At 53.4% G+C, this 21643-nt stretch overlaps 2 protein-coding genes across 11 annotated transcripts in view; one reads left to right on the top strand and one right to left on the bottom strand.

The window, feature by feature from the left end:
* Positions 1-6710, top strand: part of CROCC (ciliary rootlet coiled-coil, rootletin) — a 40375-nt gene extending 33665 nt beyond the window's left edge. Inside the window, exons 31-37 of the mRNA XM_077151126.1 lie at positions 1330-1545; positions 2213-2437; positions 2839-2988; positions 3254-3454; positions 3676-3807; positions 5149-5328; positions 6096-6710. Coding sequence (XP_077007241.1) covers positions 1330-1545; positions 2213-2437; positions 2839-2988; positions 3254-3454; positions 3676-3807; positions 5149-5328; positions 6096-6182 — 1191 coding nt within the window. The 3' untranslated portion in view covers positions 6183-6710. The remainder of the gene's footprint in view (positions 1-1329; positions 1546-2212; positions 2438-2838; positions 2989-3253; positions 3455-3675; positions 3808-5148; positions 5329-6095) is intronic.
* Positions 6711-7759: 1049 nt separating this feature from the next.
* Positions 7760-14924, bottom strand: MFAP2 (microfibril associated protein 2). Of its 10 annotated transcripts, none has more exons than XM_077151124.1 (9): positions 14844-14924; positions 11541-11619; positions 10409-10495; positions 10217-10243; positions 10040-10126; positions 9804-9848; positions 8905-8992; positions 8608-8681; positions 7760-8379 (listed from the first exon to the last, which is right to left on the bottom strand). In XM_077151124.1, exons 2-9 carry the CDS (start codon positions 11575-11577, stop codon positions 8276-8278), a joined length of 549 nt encoding a protein of 182 aa, XP_077007239.1. In that variant the 5' UTR covers positions 11578-11619; positions 14844-14924; the 3' UTR covers positions 7760-8275. The 10 variants fall into 10 exon arrangements, with proteins under 10 accessions (XP_077007239.1, XP_077007240.1, XP_077007232.1 ...); XM_077151125.1 differs by lacking the exon at positions 14844-14924 and adding an exon at positions 14554-14711; XM_077151117.1 differs by lacking the exon at positions 14844-14924 and adding an exon at positions 14348-14542.
* Between the last annotated feature and the right edge of the window lie 6719 nt (positions 14925-21643).

The following is a 21643-nucleotide window of genomic DNA, read 5'->3' as shown; positions in this document are numbered from 1 at the left end:
AATAATGTGAGTTTGCCTGTGCATTTTTGTTTCTGTCTGCACAAACCTCACAGCAATCCACTGAAGTCTCACCTGTGACTCTTCCTACAAAAGCATGTTCAGATTCTGAACCAGAGTGGGGGCTGCTGGGCCCAGAATCTGAACCCACTGTAGAAGAAAGAGCTTGTACTTTTGAGCCAGACACAGCTGGTCCTGGCCTTGCTTGGGCTAGTCAGCTGTCTGATGCACAGTGTCCTCATGTGTGAAAGGGGGAGCTAGTCATTGTCCAACAGAGATGATGCACGTAAGCTTTGGTCACATGCATGGTACACAGGGCCCTGTTTTCTTCTTTCTGGTCTGGGTGTCTCTGTTTAGCCAGGCGAGTGAGGTTCTCGGGGGTTTATGTGGATGTGGGGGTCATCCATGTCTACCTGTATGTGTGTGTGTGCGTGTGCATGAGCCATGAAGCCCCAGCCCTGGTGGGGACAATCCAGGCTGCTGAAGTCCTGAGTCCTTCATGCAGCCAAAGAGTCCCTCCCTTCCTGCCTTCCTTGGCCCTCCATTACTGCCCCCACCGCCCACCTCCCTCCTCTGGCTTGCAGCCGAGTTTGAGCTGGATTGTTGTGTCTGCGGCTCCAGCTCTGGCTGTGGGCCCAGCCACAGGGGCTGTGGGAGGAGGCCAGGAACAAAGCTGGGCAGGAGCCAGAGTGGGGGCTGCTGGGCCCAGACAGGGCAGGGTTGGGGCTCTGAGCTGGGCAGGAGAGGGGCCAGACCTGGGAGGTGGGGTGGCTGTAGTAACTACCCTATTGACCCACCCTGTCTCCAGGATGGTAACAGGGATTGAAGGACCCTATGTGTCCTATCCTGTTCCCTTATTGTCAGGAGGAAGGAGGAGTGTCATCCCCTAAAGCCCCAGAAGGCTGCCTGTCTCAGCTTGGGTTAGGCTTCTCACCCCCCCCCCCCCCACTCTGGAAAGTGATTCAGTGGGGAAGGGCCCTGGAATGTGCATTTTGCAGCCTTGTCCTATAGGACTTTTCTGAGGACCCAGCCGGTGATACCCCTGGACCGAGCCAGTCCCCCCACTATACAGATGTGAAACAGGGCCAGAGAGGAGGAAGGGACAGTGCTGGATCACACAGCTGGTTAGACTCAGCCAAAATGGGAAGGCGCTCTGGGAGCCTCGAGGCTCCATTCTGTTAATAGATGTGGAGACCAAGGTCCCACTCACATAGTGGGTGATTGGACCGGCCACTTGGCAACTGCTCCCCTCCTTCTCCTAAGGTGCCTGGGGGATGTGGGGGTGTGGGACAGGCGCGACAGCTGGGACCTGAGCCCCCTCCCCTACCACAGGAGAAGATCAGCAAGATGAAGGCCAATGAGGTGAAGCTGGAGAGCGACAAGCGGCGCCTGAAGGAGGTGCTCGATGCTTCTGAAAGCCGCACCATCAAGCTTGAGCTGCAGCGGCGCTCACTCGAGGGGGAGCTGCAGCGCAGCCGCCTGGGCCTGAGTGACCGTGAGGCCCAGGCCCAGGCCCTCCAGGATCGGGTGGACTCCCTGCAGAGACAGGTGGGCCCCCCCCACACCTGGCAGCCACACCATCTGCCTGCCGTGTTCCATGTGCTTCACCGGACCTCTGTCCTCCCCAAAGCAACCCTGTGAGGCAGGTACCTTCATCCTGCTGCACAGATGGGCAAATGGAGGCTCATAAAGGTGATGTCACTTGCCCCAAGTTGCCTAGCTAATAAGAGGCAGAGCCAGAATTAGAACTCAGTACTATTTGACTATAGAGTATGTGCTCATGTCAGACCGCAGACACATGGGAAAAATTAGAGACAGGTTTCACTCATTTCCCTTTTTGCCTTGGCTGCCCGGAAGCTCAGCTCTAATTCTGCAGTTACCCACCAAAACTAAGAGCACAGAGAATTTCAGGGTTGTGGTGCTTACCCTTTCTCCTCCATAGTAGGGAGGGCAGTGATATGAGGACAAGGAGGAGACCACAGGGTCTGAGACAAACAGGTAGATGGCATTCTGGACAATGCTATGTACCTAGTTGTCTCCCCTAGCAGTGGGGATGGGGCCCAGGTTGCTGGCTGAGCCAGTGGGAGGGCACAAGAACAGTGTCACTGATGAAGGCCTAGAGAGAGATGGAAAGGGCACGAGTTGGGCATGCTTGGCGGAGGTCACAGCATGGGCAGAAGAGCTGAGCCGCTTGGCTGTCCTGTCCTCTTGCCAGGTGGCAGACAGTGAGGTGAAGGCAGGGACCCTGCAGCTGACAGTGGAGCGACTAAGTGGGGCCCTGGCCAAAGTGGAGGAGAGCGAGGGTGCCCTGCGGGACAAGGTGCGATGTCTGACAGAGACCCTGGCCCAGAGCAGCGCCAGCCTCACCAGTTCCCAGGACAAGAACCTGCAGCTGCAGAAGGCTCTGGCTGCCTGTGAGCATGACCGCCAGGTGCTCCAGGTAGGGAGGTTCCAGGGCGCTGGCTGGGGTGGCCCAGGGAGAGATCAGCCCATAAGAATGGGCTTGGAGGGGCCCTGGGAGAGAGCCAACCTATGGAGCCACCTGTTGAGAACCCTAAGGAGCCCATCGCTGAGAGCAGGCCTTAGAGGAGGGGTGGGCCCAATAAGAGGATTATTCAGTGAGAGGAGGCTCTGGAGGGTGGACCCAATAAGAGCCAGCCTCCAGGTGCAGGCTTGGGAGAACCCAGGTGCCAGGTTAATGGGGAGAGAATTGGGGTCCAGGTGCCTCTACTGTTTGCACATCAGTGGAGAGGCCGTGGGCCAGGCTTGCACTCCAGGTGAGACTGCCTGTGAACCTGCCCTGGAGGTAGAGGGAAGCACCATCAGCCCCCTGTCCCCCAGGAACGGTTGGAGGCTGCCCGGCAGGCATTATCTGAAGCTCGGAAGCAGAGCGGCTCCCTGGGCGAGCAGGTGCAGACCATGCGGGGTGAGGCAGCAGACCTGGAGCTGCAGAGGGCGGAGGCCGAGGACCAGCTACAGCAGCTGCAGGAGGTGAGGCCACGGTGGGACCTTCCCTCCCTTTCCATTGTCATCCTCAAACCTAGGTCCGGCGTCTTGTGAGGAAGCCTTGGATCATTCAGCCCATACTCCCGTTATACAGATGAGGAAACAGGCTGAGAGAAGGGTCTGGCCTGAGGGCACAGTTCTCTGATGCGGGCTCACAGATGCCTTGCAGGCCAGGGGCAGCCTCTCCATGCTGCAGGTACACACACAGAGGCCCAGAGGCATTAGGCTCTTGCCTGGCTTCTATTTGTAGGCATTGCGGCAGCGGCAGGAAGGCGAGGCCGCGGCCCTGCTCACGGTCCAGAAGCTGCAGGGTGAGCGGCAGCTGCTACAGGAGCGTCTGGGCAGCCTGCAGCGCGCCCTGGCTCAGCTGGAGGCTGAGAAGCGGGAGGTGGAGCGGTCAGCCCTGCGGCTGGAGAAGGACCGGGCAGCCCTCAAGAGGATGCTGGACAAGGTGGGCTGCTACTTCAGGGTCCTTCCCCACCCCCTCACTTCTTCTGGGTCCTAGCCTTGGCTCGTCCTGGCTGCATGTCCTCAGGTCTGAGGGCCTTGGGTCTGCAGCCCCCGTTGTCCTTAGAAGTTATGCCCCTGGGGTTCAGAATTCTGAGCTCCTCCATTGCTCCCTGGGCCTCCCTCCTTCCCCGGGTTCTCTGATCTTCTGGTCCTCCCCTCTAGGTGGAGCGGGAGAAACTTCGCAGCCACGAGGACACAGTGCGGCTAAGTGCAGAGAAGGGCCGCCTGGACCGCACACTCACGGGGGCTGAGCTGGAGCTGGCTGAGGCGCAGAGGCAGATCCAGCAGTTGGAGGTCTGGCCCCTGGCCACCCAGCCCTGGCCACCCTCTCTCTCCGCAGCCCTGGACCCTGACCCTACCCCAGCCCACATGTCAAGCAGTCCCGGGCAGAGCTATGGCTCAGCCAGTCCAGGGCCCTCAATTCCCATCACTGAGGAGGCCACCCTTCGCTGGGGTCCCAGAGCCAAGTCCTGGAGGGAGGGAGAAAGAAAAGAGTCTCTGAGCGTCTGTTAGCGTGTGAGCCTGCGTGTGGACGTGCAGAGGCAGGTGTATACATGTGAATATTCTCGTGCAGGTAGCATGAAGGTTTGTGCTCAGATATGGCACGTCTGAGTACTATAAATGTTCTTTGTGTGCAGGCATGCTCGTGTAGAGATTTGTTTGTATGTTTCTGTGTGCATGTATTTAGACATATTGGGCTTTCATACATATGTTTGCAGCTACATGAATGTGGGTATTTTTGTGCTCGCCGTTATACTTGTATGTACGCGGGGCTGTGTTTGAATACAGCTGTGTGTGCACCTGCCTGACTGGGGGTTGCTGGGTACTAGGATGTGCAGGCTGTCAGGGCTAGGGGTGTGGGGTACAAGCAGAGATCTTTTTTTTTCCCCCTATTTTGATCATTCCGTTCTACATATATAATCAGTAATTCACAATATCATCACATAGTTGCACATTCATCATCATGATCATTTCTTGGAACATTTGCATCTATTCAGAAAAAGAAATAAAACAAAAACAGAAAAAAAAATTATGCATACCATACCCCTTATCCCTCCCTTTCATTGATGATTAGCATTTCAAACTAAATTTATTTTAACATTGTTCCCCCTATTATTTATTTTTATTCCATATGTTCTACTCGTCTGTTGACAAGGTAGATAAAAGGAGCATCAGACACAAGGTTTTCACAATCACACAGTCACATTGTGAAAGCTTTATCATTATACAGTCATCTTCAAGAAACATGGCTACTGGGACACAGCTCTACATTTTCAGACAGTTCCCTCCAGCCTCTCCATTACATCTTGGATAACAAGGTGATATCTACTTAATGCCTGGAGGTTAAGAATAACTAACCTCCAGGATAATCTCTCGACTCTGTTTGGAATCTCTCAGCCATTGACACTTTGTCTCATTTCATTCTTCCCCCTTTTGGTTGAGGTTTTCTCAATCCCCTGATGCCAAGTCTCAATTCATTCTAAGGGTTTTCTCAATCCCTTGATGACAAGCAGAGATCTTGCCTGCATCCCTGCCAAGCAGTCTTCTAGGGTCTCCCGGGTCCCCAGAGGGGCTGCTTGACACTCCTTCACACATATGCCTGGCAGCCTCCCGACTAGTGGCCCCTCCCTGCAGGCCCAGGTGGTGGTGATGGAGCAGAACCACAGCTCAGACCAGCTGGAGGCAGACGAGCAGCAGCAGCTGGAGCTGCAGCAGGAGGTGGAGCGCTTGCGCAGTGCCCAGCTGCAGACGGAGCGCACGCTGGAGGCGCGGGAGCGGGCCCATCGCCAGAGGGTGCGGGGACTGGAGGAGCAGGTAATCAGGCCTTGCTGGGCTCCGGGCCCTCACCAGGGGCGGCAGAACCTGCAGTACTCACCCCTGGGGAGAATGGACTGGGAAGGAAGTAGAGCTGGAGGAAGAGGAGAGGGCTGGGCAGTGAGCTTTTGGGTCCCTTTCTGCAAAGGTCTGGGGTGGATCTCTGCCAGCTTCAGGAATGGCTGGTCCCAGGGGCTCAAGGGATGTCACTGGGACTTGATCAGTCTCACTGTGGCTCTGCTTCCCTCTGGCTATTGTGCCCAGGCAGACCCTCCCACTGGGTGGCACAGGTGACCCTCAGTGTTCAGCCTCGAGCATCTCAGCAGCTTGTCATCCCAGAGAAGGGCGGCCTCTTTCCAGAGAGCACCAGCATAGGTCCCGAGCACACTCCTCGGTGGCCAGCTTAGATCACAGGCCCCTTCCTGACCACCTGCACCAACCACGTCTGCAGGGCAAGGCTACTCTGATAGGCCAGGCCTGAGTCACATGTCTACCCCGGAGTCAGGATTAGAGGGAAGCCCACCCGAATGGTGATGGGGAGTGTCCTCCCAAAGAGATACTGAGCAGTCAGAAGATGCCTGTGTGCTGTGTGGAACCGTGAGAAGGAAGGGACACACCCTGGCTCCTAACGAAACCATAGCTCTTCTGAGATAGGCAGGCTTGGGTTGCTCTTGGGGTCCCAGCTTGAGGTCCCTCCATCGTCACCTTCCTCCCTCTGAAATCAGGCTGGGGACCTGGGCTGGTCCTGCCTTCTCTCTCTCTTCCAGGTGTCTGCACTGAAGGGACAGTTACAGCAGGAGTTTCGAAGGAGCTCAGCATCCTTCTCCCCACCCTCCGGCCCTTCAGGGAAATGAGCCTCTTCTTGCTTGGGTTCCTGAGGGCAGCCCCATGCCAGGCCTCCTCTCCAGCACAAACACCCAGGCGTGGGCCGGTCGGGACCCCCATAGGGTGGCTTGGGGGTGAGGAGGAGCCAGGGTGCCCGTGCTGAGGGCTGGGGGTTCCAGCCCCAGGCCAGACACAGCAGTGGCTTCCCAGAACCCTCAGGGATACTGTCTTTGGGTCCCACCTCGGTTCAGCGTCCTTCCCTGGAGTGAGCTGCTCTAGATTGTAGGAGGCCCTTCCTGAGGGTGGGTGAGACCCCAGCCCTGGCCCCAGCCCCTGGAGCGTGGGCTTATGGGAAAGAGGAGGGGTGCCAGGCCTCAGGCAGGGGTCGGAGACCAGGCCCTGCCTCTGGCTTCCCAGAGATCTCTCCGCCTTAGTTCAGAGTGTTTGTTAGGAAATTGTTCACAGAGTTCAGAGTCCTGTATTTTTATACCTTTTTACAATGTTAACTATTTAGAACTGTTGTTTTTTGTAATAAGATTCCATTTTCTAAAAATGGTTTATGCAGATATGTCTCTTTTCTAACCTTCTCCAGCTTGGAGATGGGAGGGGTAGTGAATGGGGCCTGGACAACAGGGTCCTCTAAGGGACCCTCAAGGAGACGGGAGGCAGAGAGGTCTGGGTTGAGGGGTAAGGAACTTACCTGTCCTGGCAGGATGGCCTCTGGGGTCTCGGGGCCATCCACCCCCATTAAGACAAGGCATTCAAGGCGTGGGGCTATAACCTGACCTGCACAGCTCAACTCTCCACCCTAAGATTTTTCATCTTTCTCTGGCCCATGACAAGCCTGCCAGGGCACAGGGCAAACAGGCATAGGCTCTTGCCCTCAGAGCCTCAGTTTGCTCATCTATAAAATGGGAACCTTCCTTGCAGGGCAGTTATGAACAGGTGCGCATAGGAGATGCTAGTCAGGGTTTTCAAGGCTAAATCAGGCTTGCCTGTTGGAGGCCCATAGTCAGGTTCTGCCCCAGGTCATGGCTGTGGAACCCTGCATGGGTTACTCAATGACCCTGGGCTTAGTTTCCTGGCCTGTAAGATGGGGATATTAGTTGAACCCATCACAGATGGCTATTCAGAAGGTTAAATGGGACAGCAAGTGCTGAGCATTCAGAGCCCTGCTCCCAGGGCTGCTGATAGAGGGACATGTGGTGGTGGCATGCTCTGTCTCTGCCCTCTGAACTGTACCAGTAATATCCCGCCGCTGTTGCCACCCCACCACCACACACATTCCCCAAAAGCCCTTGGTCTCAGGATCCACCTACCCTGACCTGCCTTACACATGCCTCCAACCCGTAAGCTTCTCTACAGGTGACCCCACATCTCAGCTTGGACCCCTTGGGTGAGGGGGACTTGTGCCCTCTCCTAGCAGCCTGACGACAAGAAAGCTGTATCCCTGACCCTTCTACCTCCTTGTGACTTCCTGAAACACACACACATGCACGTGTACATGTCCTGGGCTGCAAGTTGTTCATGGCCCATCTGTCTGGACAGGTCAGAGCTGAAGCTGGTGGGCAAGGAAGCAGGTCTGGGACTGCAAACGCAAGGCTGCAGCTCACGTGAAGCGCCCCTTTCTCCTAGGGGGCCAGGGGGCCTCTCAGTGGGGACAGGAAGCATTAAGGGTATCTGGTTGCCCCCTTTAGGTTCTTGACCAAAAAAGTGACTCCACAGCTTTTGTAAAAACTTGTTTTTAATTTTGTATAAAACAAAGGTGGTCTGTGCCCAGGGGTTGTAGGAAATCCAAGCAGACCAGCTGGGGTGAGGGGCATAGGCTATCTCAGGGGATTCTGGGAGGTGGGGGGTACTGTCCCCTTTGGGACTAAGGCACATCAAGGGCCCAGGGCCCACAGAGAGGCCTGGGTGCCCCCAGCCAGAGGGGGCAGAGGCTGGGCAGTGGGGAGCCCCCATTACACCTCAGGGGTTGCCACAGGCACCCCGCAGGGCTGCAATCTACTACCTTTTTACAGAATAAAGGGAATACTGGGATGGGGAGAAAGCACCAGGTCAGGCAGGGCCTGAGAGCCCACTCATCCAAGGCGGGTCCCAGGCTCGGGGGCCCAGGGCCACCCTAGCAGCCCCCGCAGCTCCTAGCACAGGAGGATGCCACAGATTGGCACAGGCCGCTGCTGGCCATCACGCCACATCTAGAGAACTTGTCACGACACAGGTCAGCTGTTGGGGTGGGGTGGGGGGCAGGAAGGAGGGCCAGGTCAGGGTGAGGCTGGGCCATGGGGACTGCTACCCCCCCCCCCCGGGGGTATCCTGAGGATGAAAAGTGGCTGGGAACAGAGCTCTGGATTCAATACATGCTTAAAACACATTGGGTGGGTGGATGGGTAGACAAATTAGGAGCAGGGTGCTGGGGCAGGGGGGTGACCTGGGGGTCGGAGGCTCTCCTACCTCGGAGGAGCTCCTCGTGGGCACAGACTGTGCGGACACAAATCTCCTTGTTGATGACGTACATGCGGCGGAGGCTGGGGGGACAGGGCCAGTGGAGGGCTTGGCCCACCCTCCCCCTCCCCAACTCTGGGAGAGCCCGGACATTGGAGCCTGGGAGTCCTGTGCCCAGGCCCGGGCTCGACCCCAGAGTTGATTTCAACTTCAGAATTTGCTGTCCTTCCTCAAACTCCCACCTTGGCTGGCTGGGGCCCAGCCAGTCCTCCCGGTAGTCCCCCAAGGCTGCCCACATGTGCTCACCTGTAGAAGCAGACCTCATTGAGACACTGCTTGCAAGGTTTGTGTATGGAGTAGAGGCGGGTGCATGGGTACTGTTCCTCACGGCAGTCTGGGTAACAGGCAAGGATCAGATGGGGCTGCGGCCTGGGGCCCAGAGTTAGGGAGAAGAGGGCAGCCCCCAACTTTGCCCACTGTGAGAAGAGCCCACAGAGTCTGGGTGTGCCCCGAAGTCCAGGCTGACAGCCCTCTTCCCACCCAATACAAATACACCATCAGCGGACCCTCTGGAGTTGCCCAAGTTCATGCAATGTAATTAGACAGAAATTCACAACTACATTTATAAGCATATGTTCAAACACATGTCAGTTCAAACCCAAGTTCACACCTACATATGCACAGTCACAAAAGTCCTCCCTGACAGATTCACACACGCCAGCTCCCCCACTCCCCCAAGGGAGAGCACATGGATTCTCACACACACCCAGTGATACTCAGGCTCCGGCTGGGGCAGCACCTGGGCACCCTGCAGCCTGGGTTCCCTGCTCCCTCCTCACCTTGCCATGGGAACCACCCCATCCCTCTGGCTGACAGGAAGCCCCCGGCACCCTCTTTCCCCTCCCTCGTGTCTTTGGGAAGAGGGCCTCTCTCTAGACTACAGCCAAATCAGCTGGGACCACCTGGGGTAGGGGTGGGGGTGGGGAGTGGTGGTGACTGACCGGGTAGACTACCCAGAGCTGCTCAAAGGCCCGGGGCTGCCAGCACCCCCTCCCATTATCACCAGCTCCCCCCACCCCAACAACAGCCAAAGGGCTGGCCAGCTCAGTCCTACCTCTGCCCCCACACCCTATAATGTCTGCCCTCCACCCCACCCCATCTTCCGGGGTCATATCTTGGTTTCTCCAACTGTCAGGAAAGCTTACCAAAGGGCCCAGGCTCTGTGGGCTCTGTCTCTGCATTTCCTGGTTCTGGTGTTGGGAGACAAGGAGATAGGGCTCACTGGGAAGGTCTCTTTAGGACAGATTGGGGTGGGGGTTTAGGCCAGTGGGGGGAGGTCAGGGTAGGGTCATGCCCCCCCCCATGCCCCAGCACAGACTCCCCATTTGCAGCAGTTCCAGAGCTCATAGGGGAGGGGGTAGGATCTGGGGCTGGGGCCGACCTGGGGTGGGGACCGGGAAGACTTCCTGTTGGCCTTGCTGTTGGGACTGGAACTGGAACTGCTCCTCAGAGAGCTGGGGGGTCACTTCTGCAACAAGGGGACAATCAGGGGCTCTGCTCCTGGCACCTGCCAGGCCCTGTGGGCTCCCCCCGACTCCCGCTGTCCCAAGCCCATTACCTTGATAGTCATAGTAGTCCGGATTGTCTAAAACAAAGATGAGTGCAGTTGGCGTGAGGCAGGCTCGTCCCAGGATCACAACTGGGACACGCGCCACTAGTGAGCCAGGGAACCACCCCCCCCGCCCCGTGGCCATGCACAACCCGATGATGTGGCTGGGCCGGGGGAGACCCAGGGCGGGCAGGGCCTTACCGATCGGGTCACTGTAGTGGGTGTACTGGACGTGGTCAGGGAACGGAGACAGCGGGTCCAGGTCAAACTGGCCCTGAGCCAGCACGCCTGCTGCGGGAGGCAGAGCATGTGGGGATGCCCAGAAGGCCAAGGGCAACGCCCAGGAAGGCTCTGGAAGAGCAGTCAGGGCCAAGGTGGGTGGGGCTCCCAAGGACAAGCCTGTGAAAGCCTAGACTCCTACAGCCAGATGCTTAGACCACAGAAGGCAACTCCCTCCTTGACTAGGTCCTTCTACCCTCGGTCCCGTGTCACCTCCCTGACCTCACCCTGCTATGCTCCCCCAGGCTGGCCTCCCAGGTGCTCCTGGAACTTGCCACACTCCTGCCTGCATCTGGTCCTTTGCTCTTGATTCTTCCTGGATTTGCGATACCTAGGTGGTGTCTCCTTCAGTTATCAACTGAAATTTCAGCTCTGCAGACAGGCCATCCTGGCCCAGTCCACCCACCATCTCCTCCCCCATTTAGCACTCTACACGATGCGAAACTTATCATGTCTATTGTTCAGTATCTGCCTCCTATTCCTAACTGGTGGCTCCGTGAAAGGAGGGCTTGGTCTGCCTGCTTCGCTGTGTATTCCCAGAGCTTAGCCCTGTGTCTGGCACACAGAAGGAGAGCAATAAATATCTAAGGAATGAATGAAAGAATATTGAATGTTAGAGGTGGCAGGGCCATTGTGAGTCCCATTGAGAGCTTTTCATCTGATCATCAGGGACACCCCCCTTTCCCCCCCACACACTCAAGGTCAAACTTGTATAAGATGCTTGGGCCCAAAATGGGTCTAGAACCCAGGCCTCCTGACGCTTGGTCTTGGGAACCCCCTACTCCAGCACATCGGTTCCTGGGAGGGTCAGACATAGGAGAAGCATGGAGGCCTGATGCCAGGGCATGAGCCCAGTCTCTCCAGAATCCCGCCTGCCTCCTACTGTGGAGGAGAAGGCTCTCCAGTGCCATCTGTGGCCCAGGCAGCAGGAGGCCTTGGGCTGGGCAGCTGAGGATTGGCCCCAGGGCACAGGACGACCTCACCGCCAGCTCCCCACCCCGGGCCCACTGCCACCCTACCTGAGGGAACTGCCCCCAACCCGAGCGCCCCTTACCAGGCAGGAATAGCAGGAAGAGGCAGGCAGGTCTCATGACCACAGAGTGAAGCAAGCTGGATGGTGTCAGAGGGCTGAGCTGGAGGGAGAGGAGGGGCACAGCTGCACCCAAGTCCACTGACCCAGGGCTGCAGACCCTACCTCTGGCCCCCTGGAACCTGGAGGAGGGGGTGGCTTAGAATAGAAGCCAGGGGTCTGAGGGGCTGGGGGCGGGGGGACATCCACAGTCCGCGGTGGCGCACCAGGAACACAAGGGCTGAGCCCACCCACCTGGCTCTAGGGCTGATTTCGACAAACAAACAGATCTCTCGGTTCTCTGCTCACTCAGGGGACATTCCTAAGATACCACCAGCCCTAGCGCTGCTCTCCTTACCCACATCCAGGCCCACCCCTCCGGCCCAGCCCCTCCCTGGTGTCTACTGCACTGACTGTGTGAATCCTGATCTCAGGCCCATTCCGGGGACCCCAGCCCTGTCCAGCTGACAGTCCAGCCTAGACTCAGCAGCTCTGCCAAGCCCACCACCTGCTCCCAATTAGCCTCTGGGCCTTGAATGTCTTGCTCAGCAGGAAACCACATGCGCACGGGCCTGGGGGGCCCTTCGAGCAGCCAGGGCTGGGCAGGGCTCCCAGCCCCAGGAAAACTCCTCTCCTGCCAGGCCTCCCGGCCTCCCAAGACCTGGCTGTCTTCATCATGCACTCATGGGACTGAGGTCTATTTGTGTGAAGCAGTAGGAAGGACTTAGGGTGGCGTTAAGGAGGACTTCCCTGGATCCTACAATGGCAGTGCTGGAGGGGACCATGATGCCACCCAGCGCAGTGGTTCTCTGAAACCCCTGACATTGTATGGCAAGTGTTATGTGTGTCATTTGTGGGGGGATGGCGGATACTGGTCCATAGCTTTCATCAGGTTCTCCAAGTTCAAGAACTTCTGGTCTAGTCCAGCCTCCAGTCTGGCTAGGGGTGAATTTGGCAGAGTCTCCAGGTCTCTATGTCTGGTCTCAGCTCAGTGTACAATGGAAGGACCCTCCAGACTCTCAGCCTTCAGCTTGGAGGGCAGTGAGGACAGAGCTCCTGGAGTTCATCTACCCAGGGGGGCCCTCCCTGCCACATGGTAGAAAATTCTTTCAGACAGTGACGGGAAACCTGAATGTTGCCGTATTTCCCTTGGGGGTACTCTAGAGGGGGACAGCGGAAAGGAGAGGGGCAGAAACCAGCCACCTTTCCCTCTCTCCTTCCTTCCAGCCCTGACTCTTCTCTGAGCCCTGTCCTTGTTACACACTCGGTCTCACTCCCTTCTTTGTTTTACCTGACTCCAGCCTGGTGAGGGAGGGAGGAAACTGAGGCAGGGGTGGGAAATATGGGTTAATAAAGTGCTGGAGAGCAGCGCTAAGGGCCAAGGCCCTTTCCCCTCCAAGCTCACCATGCCTGTGTGAGGGCCTTCTGGGTCAGAAGGAGGGAAGGGGTCCAGGCGGTGCCCCCCCATCTGACTCATGAGTCCAGCTCTCCCAGAAGCAGGGGACATCTGGTGCCCCACACCCCCATTCTGAAAATCCTTGGTCTCCTCATGGTAGAGGCTGAAAGACCTGGAGCTCCTGCATGGCACCCCCCACCACGCCTCGCTCCCCAACCCCCAGGCTGGGCACAGAGTTGGCAGCCAGGGCAGGTCAGTGGGAGCTGCTGCCACTGGGGGGGGGGGGGGGGAGTTGGGGCCTGAGGAGACCTGAAGAGACTGGGGGAAACTGTTTCCAAAACTCCTCCTTGTGCACCTCCAGCACCCCCACCAGGAAGTCTTTTCCTTCCCCAGACGGAGCCCAACCCAAGAGAGGCTATGAGGAGGAATCAGTGCCGGGGATCGGCCAGCCCTCCCAGGGGACCACACCTCCAAGCACTTCTAGGCTTCGGATTTGGGGGCGTTGTTACGCGCCAGGACCTGCCCAGGGGCTGCCTACCCCGACTCTAGCGCCTTCCACAGCATCAGACTGGTCCCTCCTGGCCCCCTCCCTCCTGACCCCCTCTGCTCTCTGCCTTCCTGGCGGGAGAAGATGGCGAGGGTAAATGGGGCCAGTCCCCTGCCCTCCCCCCCACGCTTGCTCAGACACTGCAGGACGCCCAGGGCGGGCGTCGGGGGGGAGGAAACCCGAGGCTGCAGCGCCGCACAGCTGGGAACAATCAGCCGCGGAAACTTGCTCAGGCGCGCTCTCTCCCGCTAGCGGATCTCTCTCTGTCTCTCTTTGTCTCTGCGTCTCTGCCTCCGCGTTCCCACTCGGCATTCCCCCTCCATCCCTTCCCCGCCGCATTCCAGCCTCCCAAGCAGAACAAAAGACACCCCATCCACCGACGCCCCCACCTCTGGCTCCCCGCGACCCTGGGCTCCCCGGCCTTCCCAACCCTACTGCCACCCACACTTTCCAAGCGCCCTCTTCGCACCCGCTCCGACGGCCCGGCCTCGGGGTCCCCGGCAGCCGCCCCCACGATCGGGGCTCCGGGGAGCCGGCACCTCCCAGCACCTGGGGCGAGGGGTCCCTCCGACGCCCCCGCCCGCGACCCTGCGGTCCCGAGCGCCTTCCGCCGCGCCCGCGCCTACCTGTCCGGGTCACTCCGCCGCCCGCTCCGAGTCCGCCCGCCCGAGCCGCCCCTCCGCCCGCTCCGGACCCCCGACGGGGCCGCCCGCCCGCCCTCCAGCCCGCGTCCGCTGGGTCCTAACGCGAGCGGCGCCGCGGGCCCGGCCGCCACGACGCGCCCTCGGGGCTGCAGCCCGGGCGGCGGGAGGCCCGCGCCGGGGGAGGGGCCCGCGGATCCAGCCTCACCGCCGCCCTGCGCCTTCCGCGGGGCCGAGCGCTTGCTCCTCTCCTCACATCTGTGCGCAGGCCACGTCGTGAGGTGGGTGCCATCATCCCCTTTCACAGAGGAGAAACTAAGGCTCAAGGAGGTGATTTCCCCGAGAGCGCTGGGCCCGAAAGTAGACCTTGCTGGCCCCTCTGGCTGCGCCCAGCTCCCGGACACCCTCCCTCACCTGGTCTCCCTCCCGGCTCTCCGGCCGCGCCTTCTGGATCTCCTCAGATGGCCCCCTCCTCCTGGCCTCACCGGGCCCAGGCCCCGGCTGGCTTTGATTAGCAGCCGGGCCCACGTGTCCCGCGGGCCCCTCACGGCTTTCCCCAAGTCACCTCAGATTCAACAAGGATCCGAGCCCAATTTCAGGACCTCCTCCGTCCCCAGTCCTAGGGAGTGGCCCCCCATCCTTCTGTCTCCTTCCTCCCCTCCCTCAGCCCTGCATCCCGTCCAACCTCTAGCCACTGATTTTACCTTTTAAATGTTTTTCCAGTCTGTCCTCTGCCCCCACCGTGGGATAAGCAACCGGCTTCTCTCGCCTGGACTCTGAAACAGTCTCCAATCTGGGCCTTCCCACGTGGACCCTGCCCCAACTACCCGCCCCCCATTCCCAGCCAGGCTCACCTTTTTGAAATGCAAGTCAGATCATGCCCCCCCTTTTTTTTAATTAAAAAAAAATTTTTTTTAAATACCAAATAGCACCAAACACAAACATTCTTAACTTTTTAAAACAGTTTTAAAATTTTTATTTATTTATTAATTTAAAAAATTAACAATAAACGAACAAAAACATCAACATGTGATCATTCCGTTCTACATATATAATCAGTAATTCACAATATCATCACATAGTTGCATGTTCATCATTTCTTAGAACATTTGCATCAATTCAGAAAAAGAAAAAGACAACAGAAAAAGAAATAAAACAAAAACAGAAAAAAAAGATTATACATACCATGCCCCTTACCCCTCCCTTTCATTGACCACTAGCATTTCAAACTAAATTTATTTTAACATTTGTTCCCCCTATTATTTTATTTATTTATTTATTTTAATTTTTAAAAATTTTTAAATATATTAATTTAAAAAATTAAGAGCAAACAAAAACATTAACATATCATTCCGTTCTACATATATAATCAGTAATTCTCAATATCATCACATAGTTGCATATTCATCATTTCTTAGAACATTTGCAACAGTTCAGAAAAAGAAAAAGACAACAGAAAAAGAAATAAAAAACATTCTTAACTTTTGATCATTCCATTCTACATATATAATCAGTAATTCACAATATCATCACATAGTTGCATATTCATGATCATGATCATTTCTTGGAACATTTGCATCTATTCAGAAAAAGAATAAAAAGAAAACAGAAGACATAGTCTGGCAGAATGGTTTAAAAAACAGGACCCATGTATATGCTGTCTCTACTCAAAGGTCACGAGGCCAAGGACACAAATGGACATTTACATGTTTATAGCAGCATTATTAACAATTACCAAGTGATGGAAACAGCCAAAATGTCCATCAACAGACAGTTGACTAAACAATCTGTGACATTTACATAAGATGGAATATTATGCAGCTGTAAGACAGAATAAAGTTATGAAGTATGTAACAACATGAATAGACCTTAAGGACATTATGCTGAGTGTGATTAGCCAGAAACAAAAGGACAAATACTGTATGGTCTCACTGACATGAACTGACATTAGTGAATAAACTTAGAATATTTCCTTGGTAGCAGAGACCATCAGGAGATAGAAATAGGGTGAGATATTGGGTGATTGGAGCTGAAGGGATACAGATTGTGCAACAGGACTGAATATAAAATCTCAGATATGGACAGCACAATACTACCTAACAGTAATGTAATTATGTTAAAACACTGAATGAGCCTGCATGTGAGAATGATAGAGGGAGGAGGACTGGGGACATAAATGAAATCAAAGAAAGATAGATGGTAAAGATCGAGATGGTATAATCTAGGAATGCCTAGAGTGTATAATAATAGTGAAATGTACAATGTACAAATTTAAGAAATGTTTTTGCCTGAGGAAGAACAAAGGAATGTCATTATTGCAGGGTGTTGAAAATAGATGATAATTAATACTTTAAAATGTCACCTTATGTGTGAGACTAAAGCAAAAAATGTTTATTTGTTACAAAATTTATATTTTGACTAGAGCATTTCCTAATATAACTCATGTAGATAGTTTGAGTGAATGTCATAAGTACTTGGAATCTCAGGTAGCATATGAGATTTTGTTGGTTTGTCCAGAGTGATGCCCCGATGAATCCCAGAGTGATTTGATCAGTGACTGGAAAAGTATTTGCAAGCCCCCTTCGGGGAATGGTGAGAGTGGGGAGAAATTCAACTTCCCCAAGTTGAATTCTTGATATTCTCACAAAGCAGTGTGGACAACCAAAGCTATAGGCTGAGCCCCCAGGCTTGGGGTTTGTTCACATGAAACTTAACCCCACAAAGAATAAGTCTACTTAAAATTTAGGCCTAAGAGTCACCCCCAAGAGAGCCTCTTTTGTTGCTCAGATGTGGTCTCTCTCTCCAGCCAACACAACGAGCAGACTCACCACCCTCCCTCTCTCTGCGTGGAACATGACTCCCAGGGGTGTGGACCTTCCTGGAAACGTGAGACAGAGATCCTCAGCATCAAGGGACTGAGAAAAACCCTAGAATGAGCTGAGAATTAACATCAAGGGATTGAGAGAACCTTCTCGACCAAAGGGGGAAGAGTGAAATGAGACTAAGTGTCAATGGCTGAGAGATTCCAAACAGAGTTGAGAGGTTATCCTGGAGGTTATTCTTATGCATTAAGTAGATATCACCTTGTTATTCAAGATGTAGTGGAGAGGCTGGAGGGAACTGCCTGAAAATGTAGAGCTGTGTTCCAGTAGCCATGTTTCTTGATGATGATTGAACAATGATATAGCTTTCACAATGAGACTCTGTGAATGTGAAAACCTTGTGTCTGATGCTCCTTTTAGCTACTATATCAGCAGAAGAGTAGAACATATGGAATAAAAATAAATAATAGGGGGAACAAATGTTAAAATAAATTTAGTTTGAAATGCTAGTGGTAAATGAAAGCGAGGGGTAAGGGGTATGGTATGTATAATCTTTTTTTTCTCTGTTATCGTTTTATTTCTTTTTCTGTTGTCTTTTTATTTCTTTTTCTAAATTGATGCAAATGTTCTAAGAAATGATGAATATGCAACTATGTGATGATATTAAGAATTACCGATTGTATATGTAGAATGGAATGATCTCTTAATGTTTTGTTTGTTAATTTTTTTAATTAACAAAAAAGTTTAAAAAAAAGAAAAAAAAAAGAAAACAGAAAAAAATTCATACATACCATACCCCTTACCCCTCCCTTTCATTGATCACTAGCATTTCAAACTAAATTTATTTTAGCATTTGTTCCCCCTATTATTTATTTTTATTCCATATGTTCTACTTGTCTGTTGATAAGGTAGACAAAAGGAGCATCAGACCCAAGGTTTTCACAATCACACAGTCACATTGTGAAAGCTATATCATTATACAATCATCTTCAAGAAACATGGCTACTGGAACACAGCTCTGCATTTTTAGGCATTCCCTCCAGCCTACACTACATCTTGTCACTACATCTTGACTAACAAGGTGATATCTACTTAATGCGTAAGAATAACCTCCAGGATAACCTCTCGACTCTGTTTGGAATCTCTCAGCCATTGACACTGTCTCATTTCACTCTTCCCCCTTTTGGTCCAGAAGGTTTTCTCAATCCCCTGATGCTGAGTCTCAGCTCATTCTAGGATTTCTGTCCCACGTTGCCAGGAAGGATAGACCCCTTCTTAAAGGCTTTCTAGCTGGCACTCAGGATCAAGGCTGAGTGGGCTCTAACAATCCTGCCCTTGATCATGGTCTGGTCCTGCCCCCTCATTCCCTGCCTGGTCCCCCTCCAGCCACAGTGGACTTTTGACAGTCTCTAATTCCAGCCTCCCCTGCCATTCCTGCCACAGGACCTTTGCTCAAGCGGTTTCCTCCTCCTGAATGTTGATCGAGGCCTCCTCCTTTGGCTCCCACCTCAAACCTCTCTTCCTCAGAGGAGCCTTTCCTTTTCTCCCCTTTATTTGCCCTCAGCCCCTGCTGCTCTAGGCTCACAGCTGTCGTATTGCTCTTATATCTGTGACCATTTGATTTTTACTCTTCTCCCCAGCGAGCCTGCTGGCCACATGAAGGCAGAGGTGAGGTCTGTTTGAGTTCACCTTCTGCTTTTGTGCCTCAAGCGCAGTGCCAGGCTCAGAACGACAGTTCAATAAACGTTTATGGAATGAATGAATGAACTGTACCCTTGTTTATCCTGAGAGAGACTGGGCTGGGTGAGTTGGAGGTCAGGCCCCCTATCTCTGGAGCCAACCCTAGCCCTGCCTGGCCCCGGGGCAGGAAAGACGGCTCTGAGGGCTGCGGGCTGTGCGGAGGAGATGGGGGTGCCTCCTTGATACAGACCCTCGCCATTGGATCTCCTTAGCTGCAATTGCCGCCCCCGCCCCTATTGCCAGTAGCCTACTCCTTAGACCCCAAATCCTAACAAGCCATAACTGAATATGTCCCTTGAATCCTTATCCTCCCTCCAGTGCTGGTTTGTTGTCTGACTGACTGATTACGTGAATGACAACAGTGTCTGTTGTGGCGTAGCACTGCCTCAGCCCTGCACGTCTGCCAGACGCAATCCCAATAGGTAGGAGAGGAAATGGTCTGGCAGGAGTGTTTTCCTCCATACTTGATAAAAAGGAGAAACTGAGGCCCCAAAGCTGCCCACTGCAGTGTCCTGGCTCCTGGGTCTTCAAGACTGCTTCTATCTAGTCCTCTGGCCTCTAAGGACCCAAGCACGGGGAGAAGGGGTAGTGAGTGTGGGTGTGAAGTGACAGGAGGCAGGGCAGGGAGGGAGAAGGCGCATGGGTTTTAGCAGCATCAGAGCAAACCCTTGTGCAAATCCTGATTCCACCCCCTCCTGGCTGGGCGACTTGGATGTATTACTTAGGCTTTGTTTCTTTCTTTTTTTTCTCTCTCTAATTTATTATTTTTTAATAGTAGCTGTAGGTTTATGGAAGAATCATGCAGAAAGTACAAAGTTCCCACACACTGCCTCCCCCATACATGCAGTTTTATGCATTATTAACATTTTGCATTAGAGTAGTGCATTTGCTACAACTGAGGAACCAACGTTATTACCCTTATATTACTAACTAAAGCCCTTAGTTTACATTAGGGCTCATTCTGCTGTGCAAGTCTGGGTTTTTGTTTTTGTTTTTAGATTTTTATTGTGGTAATATATACACAACATAAAACTTCCCATTTTAACCACTTTCCTTTTCTTTTTTCTTTCTTTTATTTGTGTGGTACTTTTGTTATAACTGATGAAACAGTATTATTATAATTAAACTCCTAACTGTGGTCTGTAGTTTACAGTGAGGCTCACTGTATTGTACAGTCCTATGGATTTTTAAAAATTTTTTATCCTGGTACCATATCTACAACCTAAAATTTCCCATTTTATCCACTTTCAATTGTACAATTCAATGGTATTAATTATATTCACAGTTCTGCCATCATCACCACCATCCATTACCAAAACTTTTCTATCACCCCAGCCAGAAACTCTGTCCCCATTAAATAATAACTTCCCATTCCCCTCCCTCCAGCCTTTACTAACCCCTCCTCTATTTGCCTGTCTAGATGTTTCATATAAGTGGGGTCATACAATATTTGTTCTTTTGTGTCTGGTTTATTTTATGTAGCATAATGTTTTCAATGTTCATCCATGTTGTATCAGAACTCTGTGCCTTTTTATGGCTGAATAATATTCCATTGTATAGATGCACCACATTTTGTTTATCCATCCATCTGAAGATGGACACGGTTTGTTTCTACCCTTTAGCTCTTATGAGTAATGCTTTTCTTATGAGTCCCTGTTTCCAATTTGGGAATTGGAAATATAAACCTAGGAGTGGCACTGCCAGGCCTTATGGTAATTGTAGATTTAACATATTGCAGAAGTGCCAAATAAATAGTGGTCGCGCTATTTTAAATTGCCACCAGCAGTGCACAAGGGTTCCTTTTTCTTCACATCTTCGCCAACATTTGTTATTTTCTGTTTCTTGTTTGTTCGTTTGATGATAGCCGTCCTAGTGAAATGGTACCTCTTTGTGGTTTTGGGTAACTGAATTTTCAGCCACGAGATGTTCAAAGCCAGCTGAGGACTTGGCAGGTCTGGGGCCTCTGGTCCTAATCGGGGGCAGGGCAGGCCTCACCTCTCAGCTGGAAGAAAAGCCAAGTGCCTGGCATCCCAGAATCTTCCCATCCCCCCACCCCACTTCCCTAGTTTTACAGCCTATGATCTGGTTTCTCCCCGTAGTCATTACTCTTCCCAGCTGGCACCAAAATTTGCTCTTTTCAATAAGGACGTTTTGTTCAGTGTACCACTGAACACGTGGAATGTTTAATCTCGGGTTCCAGTTTGGGGTTTGGACAATAAGGCTTCTTTGGCCACTGTCTTGGGCTCAGTGCCACTTCCTGGCCTTGGCTCCCACTCGGTCTCTCCTCACCACCCACCCAGACCTAATTTCCAAGATCCGCTTCCTCTGAGAAGCTCTCCTCCTTGCTGCTTCCTACCCCACCCACACAGTGCTGGGCTCACGCCCGCCTGGGACCCCCTAAGGTCTCACAAACTTCCCCTCCCCGGCCAGAGCTCCCCTGCTTATTGTGTCCCAACTGGATGTACGTGATTTTACAGAGCGGGTCTCAATGATACAGAAAGAGAGGCTGGCTCCTGCCTACCTTCCCGAGTGCCTCAACATCACTTTTGGCCTTGTCCACATACTTCAGCTCTTTCATTCCCAGCCTCGGGGCCTTTGCCCTTGCCCGTCCCGCTAATTGGCTGGCTGCTCTTACCCTTCCTGTCCCAGCCTGCCTCCGTAGTGAGGCCATCTCTGCTTCCCTGCACAGGTCTCCAGCACCCTGGTGGCTCTGTCCCCACCTCTCTTCAAAGCTCATGTCCCAATATGTCCTTGGTATTTGCTTGTTCCCTGACAGCCTCTCATACCAGGTGATAAGCTGCATGCGGGCAGAAAGCACGTTAAAGGAGGAATTTGAGCCCAAGCCTCTCTATTCCCTCTGGCCTCCCTTAAACAGCATCCTCCACCCTGATGTGGGGGGCTTGGTGCCCAGTGCAGTCTGTGAATGTGCCTTCCCCACATTC

This window comes from Tamandua tetradactyla, chromosome 2 (assembly GCF_023851605.1).
Source record: "Tamandua tetradactyla isolate mTamTet1 chromosome 2, mTamTet1.pri, whole genome shotgun sequence".
NCBI classification, from domain to species: domain Eukaryota; kingdom Metazoa; phylum Chordata; class Mammalia; order Pilosa; family Myrmecophagidae; genus Tamandua; species Tamandua tetradactyla.
The sequence above is the reverse complement of the archived record's forward strand: the minus strand, read 5'-3'. Positions and strand labels throughout refer to the sequence as shown.

Excerpts from the sequence above, each read along its gene's own strand:
- MFAP2 (XM_077151116.1), bottom strand. The coding sequence starts at position 14,434 with ATGATGGCACCCACCTCACGACGTGGCCTGCGCACAGATGTGAGGAGA. Across the intron at positions 8,993-9,803 it reads CACAGAGCCTGGGCCCTTTG|ACTGCCGTGAGGAACAGTAC; the intron begins GTAAGCTTTCCT and ends CCTGTTACCCAG. Across the intron at positions 8,682-8,904 it reads AATGAGGTCTGCTTCTACAG|CCTCCGCCGCATGTACGTCA; the intron begins GTGAGCACATGT and ends CTGTCCCCCCAG.